At 43.4% G+C, this 21,506-nt stretch overlaps 2 protein-coding genes across 4 annotated transcripts in view; both read right to left on the reverse strand.

Annotated features, from left to right (window-relative positions):
- Nucleotides 1-4,711, reverse strand: part of erbb3a (erb-b2 receptor tyrosine kinase 3a) — a 135,678-nt gene extending 130,967 nt beyond the window's left edge. For both annotated transcript variants that reach the window (XM_041180265.1, XM_041180266.1), the window contains exon 1: nucleotides 4,455-4,711. In XM_041180265.1, the coding sequence (XP_041036199.1) occupies nucleotides 4,455-4,521 (67 nt within the window). In that variant the 5' untranslated portion in view covers nucleotides 4,522-4,711. The remainder of the gene's footprint in view (nucleotides 1-4,454) is intronic.
- An 11,759-nt stretch (nucleotides 4,712-16,470) lies between these two features.
- Nucleotides 16,471-19,097, reverse strand: LOC121273241 (40S ribosomal protein S26-like). 2 transcript variants are annotated; one of them, XM_041180273.1, is made up of 4 exons: nucleotides 18,945-19,097; nucleotides 17,911-18,088; nucleotides 17,637-17,767; nucleotides 16,471-16,564 (listed from the first exon to the last, which is right to left on the reverse strand). In XM_041180273.1, exons 1-4 carry the CDS (start codon nucleotides 18,945-18,947, stop codon nucleotides 16,526-16,528), a joined length of 351 nt encoding a protein of 116 aa, XP_041036207.1. In that variant the 5' UTR covers nucleotides 18,948-19,097; the 3' UTR covers nucleotides 16,471-16,525. The 2 variants fall into 2 exon arrangements, with proteins under 2 accessions (XP_041036207.1, XP_041036206.1); XM_041180272.1 differs by having other exon boundaries at nucleotides 19,001-19,051.
- Nucleotides 19,098-21,506: the final 2,409 nt, after the last annotated feature.

Genomic DNA, 21,506 nt, shown 5'->3' on the forward strand with positions numbered 1-21,506 from the left:
ATCTGAGAAAGCTGTTCTAAGGAGAAAAGAGTGTTTGAAAATTAAATGCATCAGAGAGGACATTAAAAGCTTCATTTCACACAGGCAGAGAAGTCACTGGCCCCCAACCAAATGCTCAGTATGTGATATATACTTGCCAAACATTCAGATTTAATAAGGGCAGTTCAATTAGTTAAAGATTCGTCTTCAGAGACGAGCTTGAAATCAATTTCACCATTGTTTAATGATTCTTAAATAGTGTAAAACTGTTCTTATATGTGAGTTGACATAGTTGGGGCAGGGTGATTGGTTATCACTCTCATCCACTCTGAAATCAAGATTTTTCCTGCCTCTAGGAGTTTTATGCAAAACTGTGGTATTGAAGAGGAAATTGTGCTGCACATATAGACAGTGTAAAGACAGCTGCAGGATTTTAATGCTGGGCCAGATCACATCTCATACACTGTAAAGAGATGCAGCCTTTATAAAATACCACATATAGAAACCAGTGCTAAGGGGAAGTGAGGCAAAACAACAACTTGCATTTATATAGTGCCTTTAAAGTAGAAAAACACCCCAATGTTATTGATGACTTTGATTTGGTCCTTTTGGTGCTGTGGCGGAATTCGATTGGAGTGCTGGGTCCACCTGACCTCAGCACGATGACTGCCATGAGGCTAAGTGGACATCCTGTTCTCTGAGCACCCCCAGTGCTCTTGTAGCTGCCACCAAAAATGCTAAATATTGCAGGCATGACTCGCTTCTCTGATTTTCCCTCTCCTCTGCAGGGAGACAACATAATTTCTGCTTGGAGTCTCCTAACTTAGCACCTGTTAGATTGCCGATCAAAGAGAAGAAGAATCAAACCTGCCCACATTCCTACTCGATGGCAATGTGTTGTGGCAAGATAAATGTTTGGAAATTTTACTTAATGGATTTTTTTTGGCTGGTGAGGGGGAGGAGGGAGGGAAAAGAAACCTTTCCTCAAGAATTACAATGGGAGGGTGGAAGTTGTGATAGGGTGTGACATACACGGATTGCAGAAAGAATGGGCTTGATGGACTGTTGTGCCTTCTAAGTGTTCCAACAAATGGCAGTAGACTTCAGTATCAACAACAATTTGCAATTATATAGCACCTCTAATGTAGAGAAATGGCCCAAAACACTTCACAGAATTGTAACCAGAGAAAAATAATTATTATAGTCTTAAATGGAGGAGGAGGAAGGGAAGGATGGATCAGAGGAGAGGTTTGGGAAGAGAATTTCTAAATGTAGGGGCTAGATATCTGAAGGCATAGCTGTGAATGGTGAAGTGAGGGGAGGGCAGAATGCTCAGGAGACCAGAGTCAAATAAGTGCATAGTTCTGGAGGGTAGGGTGTGGGAGCTTGTTACAGGGATAGGAAGGGCAAGGTTCTGAAGAAATTTGGACACAAGAATGAGAAATTGGGGGTGTATAGGACGGGTTTGATGGGCGAGTGGAAACTTGACGCAAGTTAGGAAGAGAATAGAGTATGGAGGTAATAAAAGCTCGATCGAGGGTTTCAGCAGCAGATAGGCTGAGGCAGGGAAATCTGGCCTCAATTTTACATGACAAAGTCATCCATGAGCCTTTCATGCTTATGTTCAAGGTGAGGGTGGAGAGGGGTTTAAGACAGTTGGTAGTGGAGAACAGAGACTTCGGGGTATTGAATGAAAAGAAACTATTACCAGGTAGGAACATTTCCATCTCAAACGAGGGCAGATGCGATTGTGTGGACAGCACATTCACAAGCAAAAGTGCATCTGAACTAGCAGTGTAAACAGGACAGAAAGGGCAGGTTTGGAAAGAATCTGTAAGAGTATCTGCAGCCAATAACAAGAATTCACATCAGAGAATTAACCTGATCTTTGTGTTGGGGGAGGGCAGTGCACATGCTCAAAAAAAAAGTCAGCATGGCTTTGTCAGGGGGAGACCACGCCTAACAAATTTGACTGAATTTTTCGAGGAGGTGACTAGATTTGTATGTAGATGAAGGTAGAGTAGTTGATGTAGTCTACATGGACTTCAGTAAGGCTTTTGACAAGGTCCCACATGGGAGAATGGTCAAGGTGGTAAGAGCCCATGGGATCCAGGGCGATTTGGATTCAAATTGGCTTAGTGGCAGGAGGCAGAGGGTGATGGTCAAAGGTTGTTTTTACGATTGGAAACCTGTGACGAGTACTGTACTGCAGGGATCGGTGCTGGGACCCTTGCTGTTTGTAGTGTATGTTAATGATGTAAATGTGAATATAGGAGGTATGATCAGTAAGCTCACTGATGACATGAAAATTGGTGGTGTCGTAAATAGTGAGGAGGAAAGCCTTAGACTACAGGATGATATAGACAGGCTTGTCAGGGGGGCAGAGCAGTGGCAAATGGAATTTAATCCAGAGAAGTGTGAGGTGATGCATTTTGGGAGGACTAACACAGCAAGGGAATACACAATGAATGGTAGGACTCTAGGAAGTACAGAGGATCAGAGGGACCTTGGTGTATATGTCCATAGATTCCTGAAGGCAGCAGCACCTGAAGGTAGTCAAGAAGGCACTTATTAGCCGAGGCATAGAATATAAGAGCAGGGAGGTTATGTTGGAGCTGTCTAAAACACTAGTTAAGCCATAGCTGGAGCACTGTGCACAGTTCTGGTCACCACAGTATAGGAAGGATGTGATTGCACTGGAAAGGGTGCAGAGGAGATTCACCAGCATGTTGCCTGGGCTGGAGCATTTCAACTATGAAGAGAGACTGGATAGGCTAGGGTTGTTTTCCTTAGAGCAGAGAAGGCTAAGAGGGGACCTGATAGAGGTATACAAAATTATGAGGGGCATAGATAGGAAGAAACATTTCCCCTTAGCGGAGGTTTCAATAACCAGGGGGCATAGATTTAAGGTAAAGGGCAGGAGGTTTAGAGGGGATTTGAGGAAAAAGATTTTCACCCAGAGGGTGGTTGAAATCTGGAACACTGCCTGAGGGGGTGGTAGAGGCAGGAACCCTCACAACATTTAAGAAGTATCTAGATGAGCACTTGAAACACCATAGCATACAGGGCTACGGGCCAATTGCTGGAAAATGGGATTAAAATAGATAGGTGCTTGATGGCTGGCACGGACATGGGCCGAAGGGTCTGTTTATGTGCTGTATAACTATTTGCCTATCTCATCAGCAGTAACATTTAAATAAACAAATCTGCAACTCATCGGCATCACTCCATCGATACAATTAAAATTAATGGGAACTATTGACATTCTCCGGGGGTGGTGGGGGGCAGTTAAGACAGACAAGACGTGAATAAACAGTAACAAAATGTTCTTAAATTTAATGCAGAAAGGAAGATTTGCATCTATATAGCACCCTTACACATGCAGTCAATTACTTGGCAGTGCGAAGTACACAGTAACCGATTAGCAAGCACAAGGTGCCCCGAAAGAGACAAGTGTCCAGAAAATCTTTAGATGCTTTTACAACTTTGTAACTAACTCCAGCTCCTGGTGCACGGGTCTCCTGCAGCTAGAAAACAAACTTGCCAGAGTTCACCGAGGTTCTCTGCCAGTCAGTGACATGAACAATATAACAGCAGCAGGGACTGTATTAATCCGGGGCTGCTTTCTATAGTGTGAGTGGCATCGCAAACCTGGGAACTTTGGATCGGGGGCTCTGCCACCCGGACAAAAGGAGACGGTTTTTGGGAAAGTGGTGGCGGAATTGGCATTTGAACGTCGTCCTCCCACCACGTACAGAAGCACCAAGAATGAGAGCGCCTGTAGAATCAGGCAAAGACTAAACTGACATGAAAGATCAAGAGGGATGGCTTTAAACAAGAACTATGCTGAATCCTTCTTTAAAGATATACTGAGCCCCATCGCGTTTAATCCTAAAAAGGTGATTAAACATGTGTCATAGAGTAAAACTTGAAACAATTAAACATTACTTGTGGTAAAATTTCCAGTCCGTCACAATGGCTGGCTGTGATTTTCGATTTTAAAAATCACACCCTCAATTGGCTCTCGAATCAAATGAAAGGCGGTTAAAAAAAAGTGAAGTTCAAAGGTTTCCACGTCCACCGCGAACACTTTGGTCCTAACTCCACTCTCACATTAACTCGAACGAGCTGACCATTAACCTGATTTTACAACCTGTTAACACCTTGACTGCCACGGCGCAGCAAGATTCTGCCAACCTGAGGCAGACACGCCCACAAAGCAGCCTCAGTTTATCGTTAGATGGTTGCGCAAAAACTTTAAGCAAACAGGTTTTTATAGCTTCAGTTTCCGTCCGGGAAAAAAAGGCTTGTCATCGGATTTCTTTTCTTTCAAAACGACAATTTTAACCGTCCTTACAAGAACGTACCAAGTTGGTTTGACCAAGAAGTCTTACAGACCCGTTTAGGACATAAACAGAAACGACAGATCACTTTTGTAGATGAAATGATAGAAAGTAGAGGGTCTCCCCACCTACCTGATTGAGAGCTAACACCATTTACAATCCACAGTAAGTATATTCCCAACACCTGCAAACTTGTCATCTTCTCTGTCCCAGATTGCGCCTCCTTTCTTTAATTTCCTTTTAGGAAATTACTTCCATGACTTGTTTTTTTTAAAAAACATAAACAGACGGCGAGATCATCGGGATCCAGCGTTTAAAAACTTTGAGAAATGTTTTCAGTCAAAGTTTCTAATTTCCACTCTTGAGCAGTAGCTTGTGCAATCCGCTCCTGGTCACTTTCACGCTGAGTACTATCAATTACATTGAGCTGATAGACATGTGATTGGCTGCTGTCCAGTTTTCTGGGGCCAATCGCATCACCAGGAAGCTGTGAAACTGCACCACAAAGATATCTATAATACTTTAATAAATCGAAGAGATTATTTACGAAAATAGACGGGAATTAATAAATGAATCTGGTGATATTGTAAAGAAATGCATCTCGATTATTTAAATTGGCTCATTTTGTGAAATGCCGTTTCCAAAATATCTGTCTAGTTCATACTTTACAGCAAATTTCTCTGTGCTGGTGAAGTGTCAAGGGCGCAAGGAAATAAAATAACCTCAATTAAAATAATATTCTAATTGAAAGATTACATGAATCAGTGGGAATTATTGCGGAACTCGAACAGACTGATTTCATTTTGCAGTCAGTGTTAATCTTTCCTTGAGTTTAAACTGTAAGGGTTGCTGTACAATGGCTACAAATTTAAGTGCTGTCACGAAAGAAACATAACCAACGCTAAAAACAGATCTGCTATTGTAGCTCCCCAAGTTTCTTGTTCTCCTTGCTTTCCTGAAGGTGCTGATTCAAAGTGGATTTACAGTCCCGTGATTCTAACCACTGGAGTCAGGACCGCCAGGGCTTCACAGCCAGCCTGAACCTGTACACAGGTACTTACCAGGAGGGGGCAGGAGTGCGAACCTTGGAAAAAGCAAATACGAGAAGCAGAAGGATTATGAAAAAAGACTGGCAGCTAACACAAAAGGGAAGCCCAAAGTATTCTATAAGCACATCAATAATTAAAGGCTGGTAAAAGGAGTAGGGCCGATAAGGACCAAAAAGGGGATTTACAGAGGCAAGAGGCACGGCTGAGGTGTTAAATGAATACTTTGCTTCTGTCTTTACCTACTAGGTAGATGCTGCCCAGGCCATAGTGACAGAGGAGGAAACTCAAGTCACTAGAACGGTTTAAAATTGAAAAGGATAAGCTGTTGGTGCTTAAAGTTGATAAAGCACCGGGACTGGTTGAGGTGCATCCAAGAATATTGAAGGAAGTGAGAGTGTAAATTGCAGAGGCACTGGCAATAATCTTTCAATGTGCCCTGGATTCTGGGGAGGTGCCAGAGGACTGGAGAATTGCAAACATTACAACCTTTTTTGAACAAAGTTGTAAAGATCTGCCCTGCAATTACAGACCAGTCAGTTTAACTTCGGTGGCGGGGAAACTTCTAGGAACAATTATTCAGGATAGAATTAATAGTCACATGGAAAAATGTGGATTGATTCGGAAGAGTCAGCATGGATTTGTTAAAGTCATATAGTATCTAACTAATTTGGAGTTTTTTGAAGAGGTAAGAGAGAGGGTTGATGAGGGCATGGCTGTTGATGTGTATATGGACTTCCAAAAGGCATTCAATACAGTGCAACACAACAGACTTGTGAGGAAAGTTATAGGTCATGGAATAAAAGAGTAGCAACGTGGATACAAAATTGGCTGAAGGATAGGAAACAGAGAGTAATGGTTAATGGGTATTTTTTGGGCTGGAAGGTTTGTAATGGAGTTCCCCAGGGAGATTGGGACCCTTGCTTTTCCTGATATATATAAATGATCTAGATCTTGTTGTGCAGGGGGCAATTTCAAAGTTTGCGGACAACACAAAACTTGGGAAAATTGTAAATCCTGAGGACAGTGTAGAACTTCAAAAGGACATTGACACGTGGAGTGGGCAGATAGGTGGCAGATGTAGTTCAATGTGGAGAAGTGTGAGGTGATACACTTTGGTACAAAGAACATGGAGAGACAGTATAAAATAAAGGATACCATTCTAAAGGGTGTGCAGGAGCAGAAAGATCTGGGTGTTTATGTACATAAGTCATTAAAGGTGGCAAGACAAGTAGAGAGAGTTGTTTCTAAAGCATACAGTATTCCAGGCTTCATTAATAGGGGCATAGAGTACAAGAGTAGGGAGGTTATGATGAACTTATATAAGACACTGGTTAGACCTCAGCTGGAGTATTGTGTACAGTTCTGGGCACCACACTATAGGAAGGATGTGAATGCATTGGAGAGAGTGCAGAAGAGGTTTACGAGAATGGTTCCAGGGATGAGACATTTCAGTTATGAGGAAAGATTGGGGGAAGTTGGGATTGTTTTCCTTGGAGAGGAGAAGTCTGAGAGGAGACTTGTTAGAAGTTTTCAAAATCATGAGGGGTCTGGACAGAGTAGATAGGGAGAAACTGTTCCCGCTCGTAAACAGATTGAGAACCAGAGGGCACAGTTTTAAAGTGTTTTGCAAAAGCAGCAAATGCGAGGTGAGAAAAAACTTTTTCACACAGCGAGCAATTAGGGTTTGGAATGCACTGTGGAATGTGGTGGAGGCAGGTTCAATTGAGGCATTCAAGAGGGTTTGGATGATTATTTAAACAGAAACAACGTGCAGGGTTATGAGGAAAAGGCAGGAGATTAGCACTAAGCTAAAATGCTCAGAGAGCTGGTGCAGACACAATGGGCCGAATGGCCTCCTTCTACATCGTAACAATTCTGTGATTTTACTCCTCCTTAGCTGAGAGTCACGGAGGGTAATCATCAACCCTCCATGATTGCTCCAGCAATAACTAAGGTTAGCAGCAGCCAAGAACCAAATTGAAGACTTGCTTATTTCATATGGTTTAAGAAAGGCAGATTTTCATTTATATACTGTCTTTCATGTCCCAAAGCACTTTACAGCCACTGAAGTACTTTTGAAGAGTGGTCACTGTCATATATGCATCACTCATGTTGCACTCACCTAATGAGTTATCAAGACACTGACAATAGTTCAGTTTTAAAAAATTGTCACTCCTATTGAGTAAATAATTAGCTGGGAAGAGTCAAGTGTCATTTCCAAAAGGCAATATGCATATACAGTAGCAGAATAGTTATATTACTGGATTGGTAACCCAGAGGCCTGGACTCATCCAGTATGAACGGGAGTCCGTATCCCAACATGTGAGATTTTGAATTCTGTTTAGAAAAATCTGGAGATAAAACTGTAGAATCAGTAAAAAAAAAAAACATGAATTGTGAAGAACAGGTGCATTGTTTAAAAAAAAAATCCCCAACTACTTCATTCAAAACTTTTAGGAAAGGAAATCCACTCTGGGCTACATGTGAATGCTGTCTCACACCAACATCCAGACACAGGCATGATGGGCTGAACAGCCTCCTTCTGTGCTGTATCATTCTATGACACTTTGAAGTGACCTTGCAAGGCACTCATTTGTATCAAATCTGGGAATACTAAGAATGGGCAATAAATACTAACTTTGCTGGCAACACCCAGACACTGAGAATGGAAATACAATGATACTGCAAATGAGGTTCTTGCTTTGTAAATGAGTAAGAGCGTCTGATATTGGCCAAATACTCAAACAAGCTATGCCTCATTACTACCCAATAAAGAGAAAGCATGTTCCCATGAAGTGTTAGGACGTGTGTTTCTTGCCACTGATATCCCCAACACAGTGGATCCATTATCTTGATCATAGTCTTGAGGCAGAGCTAATGATTCGCTATTGCTGATGCTCCATCTAGGGGCCAGTTACAGAATAACATTAGAGGGAATCTTCTTTCAAACTGAAACATTGAGCACTGAAAATCTTCTTATGATCAGATGCCTAAAAATGAGGTGTCAACCTGGTGAAGCTACAACACAGGACTATTTGCATGTCAAACAGTAACAGCAGCATGTGATAGACAGGGCCAAGCGATTCCACAACCAACAGATCAGATCTAAGTTCAGCAATCCTGCCACAACCAGTGAATGGTGGTGGACGATCAAACAATTCATTGAAGAGGTGGTTCCACAAAAATCCCCATCCTCAATGATGGGAGAGCCCAGCACAGCAGTGCAAAAGATAAGCCTGAAGCATTTGCAACAATCTTCAGCCAGAGCTGCCGAGTGCATGATTCATCTCGGCCTCCTCCGAAGGTCCCCAGCATCACAGATACCAGCCTTCAGTCAATTTAATTCACTCCACGTGATATCAAGAAATGGCTGAAGGCACTGGATACTACAGAGGCTATGGGCCATAACATTCGGCAAAGGTACTGAAGACTCATGCTCCAGAACTAGCTGTGCCCTTAGCCAAGCTGTTCCAGTACAGCTACAATGCTGGTACATAGGAAATAGAAGTAGGAGTAGGCCATTCAGCCCCTCGAGCCTGCTCCACCATTCAACTAGATCATGGCTGATCTGCTATCGCCATGCCATTTTCCTGCACTATCCCCATTATCATCTTTAATATTTCCTAATCTGTCTTGAACATACTCAATGACTGAGCCTCCACAGGTAGAGAATTCCAAAGGTTCACCACCCTCTGAAGAAATTTCTCCTCATCTCGGTCCTAAATGGCCTACCTCTTATTCTGAGCCAAAAACAAAAACAAAATTACCTGGAAAAACACAGCAGGTCTGGCAGCATCTGCTGAGAGAAACACAGTTAACGTTTCAAGTCCGAATGACCCTTCAACAGAACCAAGTAAAAATAGAAGAGGTGAAACATAAGCTGAAGGGGGGGCTGTGGAACAAGTAGAGCTTGATAGAGGGCCCGTGATAGGTGGAGATAACCAAAAGATGTCACAGACAAAAGGACAAAGAGGTGTTGAAGGTGGTGATATTATCTAAAGAATGTGCTAATTAAGGGTAGAAAGGACAAGCAAGGTACAGATAGCCCTAGTGGGAGTGGGAGTGGGGTGAAGGAATTGAAAAAGGCTAAAAGGTAGAGATAAAACAATGGATGGAAATACGTTTGAAAATAATGGAAATAAGTGGGAAAAGAAAAATCTATATAAATTATTGGGGGAAAAAAGGGGGGGGGGGGGGCGAAATCAGAAAGGGGGTGGGGATGGAGGAGAGAGTTCATGATCTAAAATTGTTGAACTCAATATTCAGTCCGGAAGGCTGTAAAGTGCCTAGTCGGAAGATGAGGTGCTGTTCCTCCAGTTTGCGTTGGGCTTCACTGGAACAATGCAGCAGGCCAAGGACAGACATGTGGGCATGAGAGCAGGGTGGAGTGTTGAAATGGCCAGCAACAGGGAGGTCTGGGTCATGCTTGCGGACAGACCGAAGGTGCTCTGCAAAGCGGTCACCCAGTCTGCGTTTGTCTCTCCAATGTAGAGGAAACCGCACTGGGAGCGACGAATGCAGTAGACTAAATTGAGGGAAGTGTAAGTGAAATGCTGCTTCACTTGAAGGGAGTGTTTGGGCCCTTGAATGGCGAGAGGGGAAGTAAAGGGGCAGGTGTTGCACCTTCTGCGGTTGCATGGGGAGGTGCTGTGGGAGGGGGTTGAGGTGTAGGGGGTGATGGAGGAGTGGACCACTGTGTCCCAGAAGGAACGATCACTGCGGAATGTCACCGGGGGGGTGAAGGGAAGATGTGTCTGGTGATGACATCATGCTGGAGTTGGTGGAAATGGCGGAGGATGATCCTTTGAATGCAGAGGCTGGTGGGGTGTTAAGTGAGGAAAAGGGGGACCCTGTCATGGTTCTGGGAGAGGAAGGTGTGAGGGCGGATGCGCAGGTCACGGTTGAGGGCCCTGTCAACCACCGTGGGTGGAAAACCTTGGTTAAGGAAGACATGTCAGAGGAACTGTTTTTGAAAGATGCGACGGAGGCGAAGGAACTGAGAGAATGGGATGGAGTCCTTACAGGAAACGGGGTGTGAGGAGCTGTAGTCGAGGTAGCTGTGGGAGTCAGTAGGCTTGTAATGGATATTGGTGGACAGTCTATCACCAGAAATTGAGACAGAGAGGTCGAGGAAGGGACGGGAAGTGTCAGAGATGGACCATGTGAAAATGATGGAGGGGTGGAAATTGGAAGCAAAATGAATAAATTTTTCCAGGACCAGACGAGAGAATGAAGCAGCACCGAAGTTATCATCGATGTGACCGTGTCCCCTGGTTCTAGGCCCCCTCAGTCAGGGTAAACATCCTTCCTGCATCTACCCTGTCAATTCCTGTAAGAATTTTGTACACTTCAATGAGCTCACCTCTCATTCTTCTAAACTCTAGAGAATACAGGCCCAGTGTCCTCAGTCTCTCCTCATAGAACAATCCCCCAACCCAAAAAATCTGGTGAACCTTTGTTGTACTCCCTTGATGGCCAGAATATCCTTCCTTAGGTAAGGAGTGCAAAATGACACACAAGACTCCAGGTGTGGTCTCGCCAAGGCTCTATATAATTGCAAGATTTTCTTATTCCTGTACTCAAATCCTCTTGCAATAAAGGCTAACATACCATTTGCTTCCTAATTGCTTTCTGCACCAAATTGTTCATAAGTCACTGAAAGCTAACAAGAACACTCATGTCCCTTTGGGCATCAACTATTCCTAATCTTTCTCCTTTCAAGAAATACTCCGCATTTGTTTTTCCTACCAAAGTGGATAACTTCACTTTTTCCACATTATATTCCATCTGCCATGTTGTTGCCCACTCACTTAACCTGTCTAAATCTTCTTGAAGCCTCTTTACATCCTCCTCACAACTCTCATTCCTGTCAAGTTTTGTCATCAACAAACTTGGAAATTTGTGTCATCAGCAAACTTAAATATTACACAACAAAAACAAAATTACCTGGAAAAACTCAGCAGGTCTGGTAGCATCGGTGGAGAAGAAGAGTTGATGTTTCAAGTCCTCATGACCCTTCAACAGAACAGCCATTTGGTCCCAACATCCAAATCATTGATATAGATGGTGAATAGCTGGTGAATAGGGACCCAAGCACTGATCCTTGCAGTACCCCAATAGCCACAGCCTTCCAACTTGAGAATGATCCGTTTATCCCTAATCTGTTTTCTGTCCATTAACCAATCCTCAAGCCATGCCAGTATATTACCCCCGAACCCATGTGCTCTAATAAAAACAGAAAATGCTGGAAAAACTCAGCAAGCCTGGCAGCATCTGCGGAGAGAGAAACAGAGTTAATGTTTCGAGTCCATGTGACTCTTCAGAGCTTAAAAGTCATTCAGACTTGAAACCTCAACTGTTTCTCTCTCCACAGATGCTGCCTCTCAGGCCTGAGTTTTTCCAGCATTCGCTGTATTTTGTTTTTACCCATGTGCTTTAATTTTACATACTAACACCTTGTGTGGGACCTTATCGAAAGCCTTCTGAAGATCAAAATACACCACATGCACTGGTTCTGCCTTATCTGTTCTGCTAGTTACAACCTCAAAAAACTCCAGTAGGTTTGTCAAACATGATTTCCTTTTCATAAAGCCATGCTGATTCTGCCCAATCCTACCATTATTTTCTAAGTGGCCAGTTATCACATCCTTTATAGCAGATTTTAACATTTTCCCGACTACTGATGTCAGACTAACAGGTCTGTAGTTGTGTTTTCTCTCTCCTGCCTTTCTTAAATAGTAGGGTTACATTTTCTACCTTCCAATCTGAAGGAACCATTCCAGAATCTATTGTGGAAAATTGCCCACCTATGTCCTGTCCACAAAAAGCAGGACAAGTCTAACCCGGCCAGTCTACTCTGGATCATCAGCAAAGTGATGGAAGCTGTCATTAACAGTGTTATCAAGCATCACTTATTCAGCAATAACCTGCTCACTGACATGGTTTGGTTTCTGCCAGGGTCACTTGGCTCCAGACCTCATTACAGTCTTGATCCAAACATAGACAAAGGAGTTGAATGCCACAGGAGAGGTGAGAGCGACTGCCCTTGACATCAAGGCAGCATTTGACCGAATGCAGCATCAAGGAGCAAAACTGGAGTCAATGGGAATCGGGGGGTAAACACTCCACCGGTTGGAGTCATACCTAGCACAAAGGAAGATGGTTGTGGTTGTTGGAGTCAATCATCTTAGTCCCAGGACATCCTCAGAGTAGTGTCCTCAGCCCAACCATCTTCAGTTGTTTCATCAATGAAATTCCCTCCATCATAAGGTCAGAAGTAGCAATGTTCACTGATGATTGCACAATGTGTAGCACCATTTGTGACTCTTCAGCTACTAAAGCAGTTGGTGCCCATGTGTAGCAAGACCTGGGCTGATAAATAGCAATGACATTCATGTCACACAAGTACCAGAGAATGACCATCTCCCCTTAACATTCAATGACATTGCCATCGCTGAATCCCCCACCTTCAACATTCTGGAGGTTACAATGACCAGAAACTTAATTGGACCAGGCATATCATTACTCTGACTACAAGAGGTCAGAGGTTGTGAATGCTGTGGTAAGTCACTTCCTGACTCCGCAGAGCTTGTCTGCCAATTATGAGGCACAAGTTGGGAGTGTGATGGAATACTCTCTGCTTGCTTGGTTATTACAGCACGAAGAAACTTGACACCATCCAAGACAAAACAGCCCGCTTGATTGGCACCCCATTCACCACCGACACACAGTGGCAGCAGTTTGTACCATTTATAAGATGCACTGCAGCAACTCACCAAGGCTCCTTCGACAGCACTTCTAGCACATAGGACAAGGGCAGCAAGTGCATAGGAACACCTGCAAGCTCTTCTCCAAGCTCCACACCATCCTGACTTGGAACTATATCGCTGTTCCTTTACTACCTAAATCAAAATCTTGGAACTCCCTTCCTGACAGCACTGTGGGTGTAGCGGTTCAAGGCAGTTCACCACTTTCTCAAGGGCAATTAGAAATGGATAATAAAAAAATGCTGGCTGTGCCAGTGATGTCACCCTGTTTTAAGAATAAAAAGAAATTTGACAAGGTTTTGAGAGGTGTGGTGAGAGGTCCAGAGAGGAATTGCATTGTTCAGTTAAGCCAGATTATGTTTTCATCTCGTATATGCATTTGTAACTTCCACAGGGATTTGAATCAACCACGTTTCAGTGGTCGCATTCTCAGTGCAGGCCGGAGGCTGGAGCGCTACATACAAAGGGGCTTTCTTTTGGATGAGACATTAAACTGAGTCCACCTGCCCCCTCAGGTGGATATGAGATCCCTTGGCACTATTTTGAAGAGTAGGGACATTCTCACCAGTATCCTTGCTAATATTTATCCTTGAAACAACACCTAATATTATCTGATAACTTTGACATTTGTGGGAGTTTGCTGTGTGAAAATTAGTTGCCACATATCCTGCATTACAAGTGATTAGACTTAAAAAAAAAAGTACTTTTGAGACGTCTGGTGGCTGTGACATATGCAATATAAATGAAAGATCTTTCTTTCAGATGTCCTGCATTACAACTAACTAAACTTCAATAGTACTTAATTGGTTGTAAAACACTTTGGGGATGTCCCAAGATTGTTAAAAGTACTGTAGAAATTCAAGTTCTTTCCCCCAATTTCCCACGAACTTCAATAGAAACCTGAAAAATAGTGCAAACAGCTTGGATTAATAAAGTCAGCATAGTCTAGGGCAGGGATCGCAAACTTTACCCCCCACCCCCCCCCAACCTTTTTTATTAAAAAAAAAATCAGCATTTCGAAGCCAAATGCTTGGTAAATTGCCAAGTGTCTCCAGCAGAATGCATAATTTACACATTTAATAAAATACATGCAATTTATGTAATAGAAAAATACAAATTAAAATAGACCCAATTCTGAATTACATTTTAGCCTTTTTGTAACTATAATTGTCTGTAAAATCTTTAAAACAAACTTTAATTTAAGATGCATTGAATTCAGACTTTTCTCATTACTGATTTTAATGATGTCGAGCCAAAGACATCATTTATAACCATGGTTTAGCTACGCTGCTGAAACAGGTTTATTTAGAGTTGATGTTCTTTGTTAAAATAATAATTTGAAACCATGAAGTGTAGAATAATGATTAGCCTTTGATCCCAATAAAAACACAGCTTACTTTTCTTGACTATTTAAAAAAAACATTTTCACGTTAATGTGATCCAACTGGGAAAAGTTGGGAACTGCAAATGAGATGTTAAAGAGCCACATTCAACCACAGAGCCGCAGGCTGAGGACTTGAACATGACATCTTCAGGTATCTATTGCTTAATTACTTATGCACCAAGCAATCTCTACATACTGAACCATCATGGAGCAGAGCTGAAAATTATTGCAAATAGACACTTTGATCTGTTAATACATTTCATTGTAATAGCACTCATTGTGTCACAACTTTTCAACCTCCCATTTATATACAGCGTTATTAATGCTTTCTGCAATGTTATTTTCAATATTTTGGCATTTGCCATGCCTGTGCAATATACACTAGTACAGGATTACAAACAGTCCCAAGTTTAGGACAGTTGAATTTTTAGTGCATAGACACCAATGCAAATATTAACTCATTCTAGGCTGACTTTTTCAGTGTGTACTTAACCTTTGACACAGTTGCCCACATCATCCTCCCCTATCCAGCTATCCTACCGAAGTTTAATTCTGATTTTCATGCCAGAGTCCCCCAAAAATCATATTTATCTAAATGTTGCATTTCAGCAATATCATCAATGCCAGGTCCCACATGTGTGCACTTATGGCAGTACTTCTCAGTACCATCTCTTTTGACCCCCCCTCTTGCCTGTTTTTTGACTGACAATCAGTTCCCTCTGGATGAAGCACAACTTCCTCCTATTAACCACTGGAAAGATGGAAATTACTGTCTTCAGTCCTCAAATCAAAAACTCTGCTCCCAAGCCACCAACCCCCTTCCCCTGGCTAGTCTCAGGCTGAACCAAACTGCCAACTCGATGCCCCAAGCTGAGCTTCTGACTCCATAATTCCTGCCATCACCAAGGCCACCTTCCACCATCGCCTGCCTGCTTCATTATTACATCCAAACTCAACTATTCCAATAATCTCCCGGCCAGCTTCCCCTCCATAAATCCAAACTCTCCTGTCACAATCTAACTCGCATCAAGTCCCATCAGCCAAACATGCTGCCCCACATTGTCTCCTAACTCTGTTCCCCCAAGACATGCCCCACATACACCTCACCATTAATGCCATCGAGTCTCTAAGCTCTGAAATGCACTCCCTGAATCTCTCTAAGCTCCCCCAAACCAACCTCTATCACTCAGCCAAATGTCCTCCTTGGCTTAAATGTCATTTTTGTCCCATTACACTTCTGAGAAGTGCTGAGACATCTTACTACGTTAAAAAGCACCATATTGTTTGCCCAATGCCTTGGCCACCATTTCCCCCACACCCCATAACCACTCTTTTGTTTGAGATCTTGTTTTATGCAAATTGGCTACTATACCTATGTAATAGTGACCACCTTCAAGATGTACATCATTCCAACTGGGGCATCTATCAGTTCTTTCATCACTGCTGATCAATATCCTGGAATTTCCAAGCCCTACCTATATCTTCTCAGTTGGTTGGAGTTCCAACCCCTCTCAACAGCATAAAACCCATCACATTTCCACTTCTCTTCAGCTTTTGAGGGAGGTATACAGGTTCAAAACATTAATCCTATTTCTCTACAGATGCTGCCAGACCAGTTGGGTTTCTGAAGCATTTTCTGTTTTTATTTCAGGTTTTCTGTGACTGCAAAAATTTGCTTTTTTCTGCTCAGGGGTCAGTGGTTAATATGATCCACACACCAAAACCACCTAGGCTAAATGTCCAAATCCCCTCACCACCATTCTAGTTGTAATCAGTTAAGTGCCACAGGCTAGGAATGAAACCTACTGATCCATGCAAAGCTACTCACTATCGGAAATGATTTTGTGGGGGGAAGTGAAGAAAAGGGTCACCATCATGCGGTGTAGCCCTTTTCGTGCCTCCAAGCCACCAAAAAAAAACCAAAGTCTAAAATGAACATTCAGACAGACTTTAATGGTCCAACATTTTTATTACTTCAAACCAAATTATAGGATTCGCTCATGTTTACATAGGCTTCTGAGGAGGTCCACGTGGGATACTGGCCTGGAAAGAAAAATCAAATTACAGGTCAGCATCCATGCACAAACAATAGCCCGACACACAATGGACAAAGGCTGCTCATAAACCTGTTTCAACAAATGTCTCAAATTGTCATCCATCCCACCTTGAAGATGCAGATGTAAAGTGTTTGCATGACAGTAAGAACGATCATTAATGCAGCACCTACTATGGCCTCAGTATCCCAAGTGCTTCCCAGCCACATTAATTATTTTTGAAGTGAAATCACTAATACTTGTGAAAGTCACAATTGCAAACACTGGTTGAGTTCCTCTCCCTCATGGCAGAGGGCATCAACCTAGAATTTAGAATTAAAGTGACAACCCTGGGTAATCCGATCTGATCTCTTCACCCACCACCCAGAAGTGTAGTTAATAATCAGTTTGACTAAGTACAATTTTCCAAAATTCTAGATTCTGGAATGGTGCCAGCAAATTGAAAGATGGCATATTTAACACTATTCAAGGGGGCAGAGAGAAAACTGAACTACAGGCCAGTTAGCCTGTCATCTGTCACTGGGAAATTTCTGGAATCTATTATTACATAAGTCATACGAATGCACTTAGAAAAGGGGAAATCACGTTTGACAAATTTATTGGAGATTTGAGTATATAACTAGTCAGGTAAATAAAGAGGAACAAGTAGACGTATACTCAGATTCCCAAAAGGCATTTGATTAGGTGCAGGGGCTGATCGTTTAAGATCGAGATGAGAAAATTTCTTCCTCAAAGGGTAGTTAATCTTTGGAATTCTCTACCCCAATATATTTAAGGTTGGGACAGAGATTGTTGATCATTCAGAGAATTGAGAGATAGGGGGAGTGAGGGGATGGAATTGAGGCAGATCATCAGTCATGGTTGTATTGAAGGCTCAAGGGACCAAATGACCTACTCCTACGTTCTCAATTGCAAGAAGCCTTGAAGGGCTTCCAAGTCCTCTTTAGGTCCAGTGTCATACCTCTAATGAAACTGACTTCAACAGATATTGAGGTCTAGACTCAGATTGTAGGATATTGAGTGCCACCAGCTGAACTTCCAACAAGGGTTTTAATACTTACGCCTGGCCTGAAACGTGGAGGTGGAGTTCGGTCCTTTCTGGCCTCTCGTGAACGATTTCTTACCACCTTGCTGTGGATGGCACAGCTGACACAGTAATGCAATTTCACATACAGCTTGGGCAACACATATGCTGGAAACAAAGAAAAGAGGGTCAGACCAAGCAACAGTCGCAGACATGAATTCTGAACAGAACCAGTGACAATCAGATAGCTCATCTGATTTACTTAACATTGGGGAAAATAGGTGAGCAATCAGGTGATCACAGAAACTCACCTTCAAAGACACTGGCCTCTGAAATATCTCGAACTGCAGCAGCCTCCACAATGTTGCGGATGACAAACTTCTTAATGGCTTTGTCTTTGGGGACGCAGCGGGCACAGTTTGTGCACCTAATGGGCTGGACGTGGCCACGGCCTTTCTTGGCACGTCCGTTATTTCTTCGCTTCTTAGTCTGAAAGAAAATATTGTATGAATTTTTAAAAATTGAACACTATTATACACTTTGCCAGGAAATGTCAGGCCCACTCTCATTTGCAGCAGCTCATCTTACTGTGCATTCTCTAATTTCAGGTGTCAGTGTGTTACTTGATGCAAGGGACAAAAAGTATGGTCAAGGCCAGAACCTGCTCTCTTCCAACCACCCAATTTGCAGTAGGGGCTAACTGGATAGTGACCTGAAGACAGATTAGTTCCTAGTACAATAATTGTAGCAAGCTACTTTGCCGTGGTCAGATCAGCAAAATCCAGCACATATCATGCCTCAAAACAGCTTCCTTTCCAAAAGCTAGCTTGTTTTACAAGTCTAAACCTCGAATGTAAATGGTTTGGTGAGCATCGAGTGCCTCCAACTACTGGCAAATAACGCGGGGCGGCCCTGTTCCTCATTCACCCACAACATCCTGTAACGAGAACATTTTTAAAAAAGCCCTCCTGCAGCCGGGAGCAATTTGCCGCAACTCGGGGCGAGCGCCACATGTGTTTTTCTCTCTGGCGGAAGCCAGAATCCTCGCTTCAAGAAGGCGCACCAGTTTGAGGGTCAGAAGCCGTAGCTTCTGCTCTTCGCGAAGCTGGGGGTTGCTGGTGGGAGAAGCCGTCAGAGCTGAGGCCTTCGAGAGACTCGTGTTCAGCCTCCGGGTGGTAGGCCTCAGCCTGACTGACCCTCCCAACAGCCCAAACTGTGAGGAGTATCTCCCGGAAAATAGTGAGGCTGGAGTCGGAGATAAATCCGAGCTTTTCCACATTCTAGGGTACAAGGGTGGAAGTCGGTCTGCACTTTTCTCTCCCCCCCTCCCTTACTCCTCACTCACCATCGTTAGCACGAGTCACAAAGAGGAAGGCAAACCGGCGCGCGCTCCTTTTATACCTCCGCCACAACCCCTGGAACCCGCCAAAACCTCATCGTATTGAGCATTTAAAATCACCACCGGCGCTCCTGCAGCCCCACAAAGACGAATCCCCCACTAAGACATTCGATTAAGATCGTTTCTAAACGCCATCGCAACGCGAACTACCGGGAACTCGTTTATCCTGCGGATACTCAGGTGCTACTGCGGCAGTAAAGCGACCTGCCCCAGCGAGCAACGAAGGCAGAAGCGGTCGGAGCTGATTTGCGGCGGGGCATGTCAATTATTGGATCCACCAATGACATCCCGCCATCCTGCCCCGCCCCCCCCAAGATGAAGCTTAAAGCAAAATACTGATAATCATACGGACTCGAAACGTTAACTCTCTTCCTCTCTGCAGATGCTGTCAGACCTGTTGTTTTTGTTTGTAACTACAGTTTAGTATTCCTTTCATTGTACAGCAAAGGGCTGGAACTCACGTAAAACCCCTCACAAACTATATGCATCAAGAAATGCTAATAATGTAAATATAGATACAATCTACAATATTAAGTGTGGTGAGGCACCATGCACTGTCGTGTCATCGATTTAACCAAATTGAGCCATATAACACCATATTAACTGCCCCATTTGAATTGTGTTATAATGTACCTTCACACAAATGTTATGAGTAAAGCCTCTTTTTTGGCAGAGGGGCCATGCATCCCCACTTCACAGGTCCAGTAACAAAATTTGACATCAAATCACATGAGATATTAGAGCAGGCAACCAAAAGCTTTGTCAAAGCATTAGGTTTGGAGGTATTATAAAACAAAATATGACACCAAGCCACGCAAGGAGATATTAGAATAGATGACAAAGCTTGGTCGAAGTTGTAGGTTTTAAAGACTGTCTTAAAGGAGGAAAGAGGAGGGGAGAGGTTTAGGGAGAGAATTCCAGAGTTTAGACAGCTGAAGGTAGAGCCACCAAGAGCAGAGTGATTAAAACCAGGGACCCTCAATAGGTCAGAATTAGAGTGCAAAGATCTGAGGATTGTAGGACTGGAGGAGGTTACAGAGATAGGGAAGGACGAGGCCATGGCAAGATTTTAAAACAAAGATGAGAATGTTAAAATCAAGGCATCCTTCATTACAACGGTGGCTACCCTTCAAAATTACTTCATTGGCTGTAAAGAAACAGAATGCTTAACAGATTAACGGTTAGAATCTGGTTTAAACTTTAAAACTGCAGAAGAAACTGCAAGCTAGTTAAAAAAGTGCCTGGCAGTGAACTGTTATTCAAGCAACCACTTTCGGTTGATTAAGTGTTAATAACTTAGCAGTAAGCAGCTACTGGGAAAATTGCCCAGGTATGTCCTGTCCACAAAAAGCAGGACAAATCCAACCTGGCCATTTACCACCCCATCAGTCTACTTTCGATCACCAATAAAGTAATGGAGGGTGTCGTCGACAGTGCTGTCAAACACCACTTACTAGCAATAACCTGCTCATTGACACCCAGTTTGGGTTCTGCCAGGGCCACTCAGCTCCTGACCTCATTACAGCCTTGATCCAAACATGGACAAAAGAGCTGAACTCCTGAGGTGAGGTGAGTGACTGCCCTTGACATCAAGGCAGCATTTGACCGAGTGTGGCATCAAGGAACCCTAGCAAAACTGGAGTCAATGGGGAACCTCTCTGCTGGTTGGAGTCATACCTAGCAGAAAGGAAGATGGTTGTGGTTGTTGGAGGTCAATCATCTCAGCTCCAGGACATCACTGAAGGAGTTCCTCAGGGTAGTGTCCTCAGCCCAACCATCTTCAGCTGCTTCATCAATGACCTTCCCTCCATTATAAGGTTAGAAGTGGGGATGTTTGCTGATGACTGCACAATGTTCATCACCATTCGCGAATCCTCAGATACTGAAGCAGTCTGTGTCCTAATGTAGCAAGACCTGGACGATATCCAGGCTTGGGCTGACAAGCGGCAAGTAACATTCACACCACACAAGTGCTAGGCAACGACCATCTCCGAGAAGATAAAATCTAACCATCTTCCCCTGACATTCAATAGCATCACCATCATTGAATCCCCCACTATCATCCTGGGGGTTACCATTGGCCAGAAACTGAACTGGACCAGCTATATAAATACTGTGGCTACAGGAGCAGGTCAGAGGCTTGGAATTCTGCAGAGTAACCCACCTCCTGACTCCCCAAAGCCTGTCCACCATCTACAAGGCACAAGTTAGGAGTGTGGTGGAATACTCTCCGCTTGCCTGGATGAGTGCAGCTCCCACAACACTCAAGCAGCTTGACACCATCCAGGACAAAGCAGCCTGCTTGATTGGCACCCCATCCACCACCATCAACGTTCATTCCCTCTGCCATTGATGCAAAGTGACTGCAGTATGTACTGCATCAACTCACCAAGACACTTTTGACAGCATGTTCCAAATCTGTAACAACCATCACCTAGAATAACAAGGGCAGCAGATGCATAGGAACACTACCACCTGTAAGTTACCCTCCAAGCCACAAACTATCCT

This window comes from Carcharodon carcharias, chromosome X (assembly GCF_017639515.1).
Source record: "Carcharodon carcharias isolate sCarCar2 chromosome X, sCarCar2.pri, whole genome shotgun sequence".
NCBI lineage: Eukaryota > Metazoa > Chordata > Chondrichthyes > Lamniformes > Lamnidae > Carcharodon > Carcharodon carcharias.

Bases quoted from the DNA above. Each gene is read 5' to 3' on its own strand.
- LOC121273241 (XM_041180272.1), bottom strand. From the start codon at position 19,048: ATGCTCAATACGATGAGGTTTTGGCGGGTTCCAGGGGTTGTGGCGGAG. The intron at 17,768-17,910 runs GTGAGTTTCTGT...CTTTGTTTCCAG, and splicing joins AGAGGCCAGTGTCTTTGAAG to CATATGTGTTGCCCAAGCTG. The intron at 16,565-17,636 runs GTAAGTATTAAA...TTTTCTTTCCAG, and splicing joins CTCCACGTTTCAGGCCAGGC to GCCAGTATCCCACGTGGACC.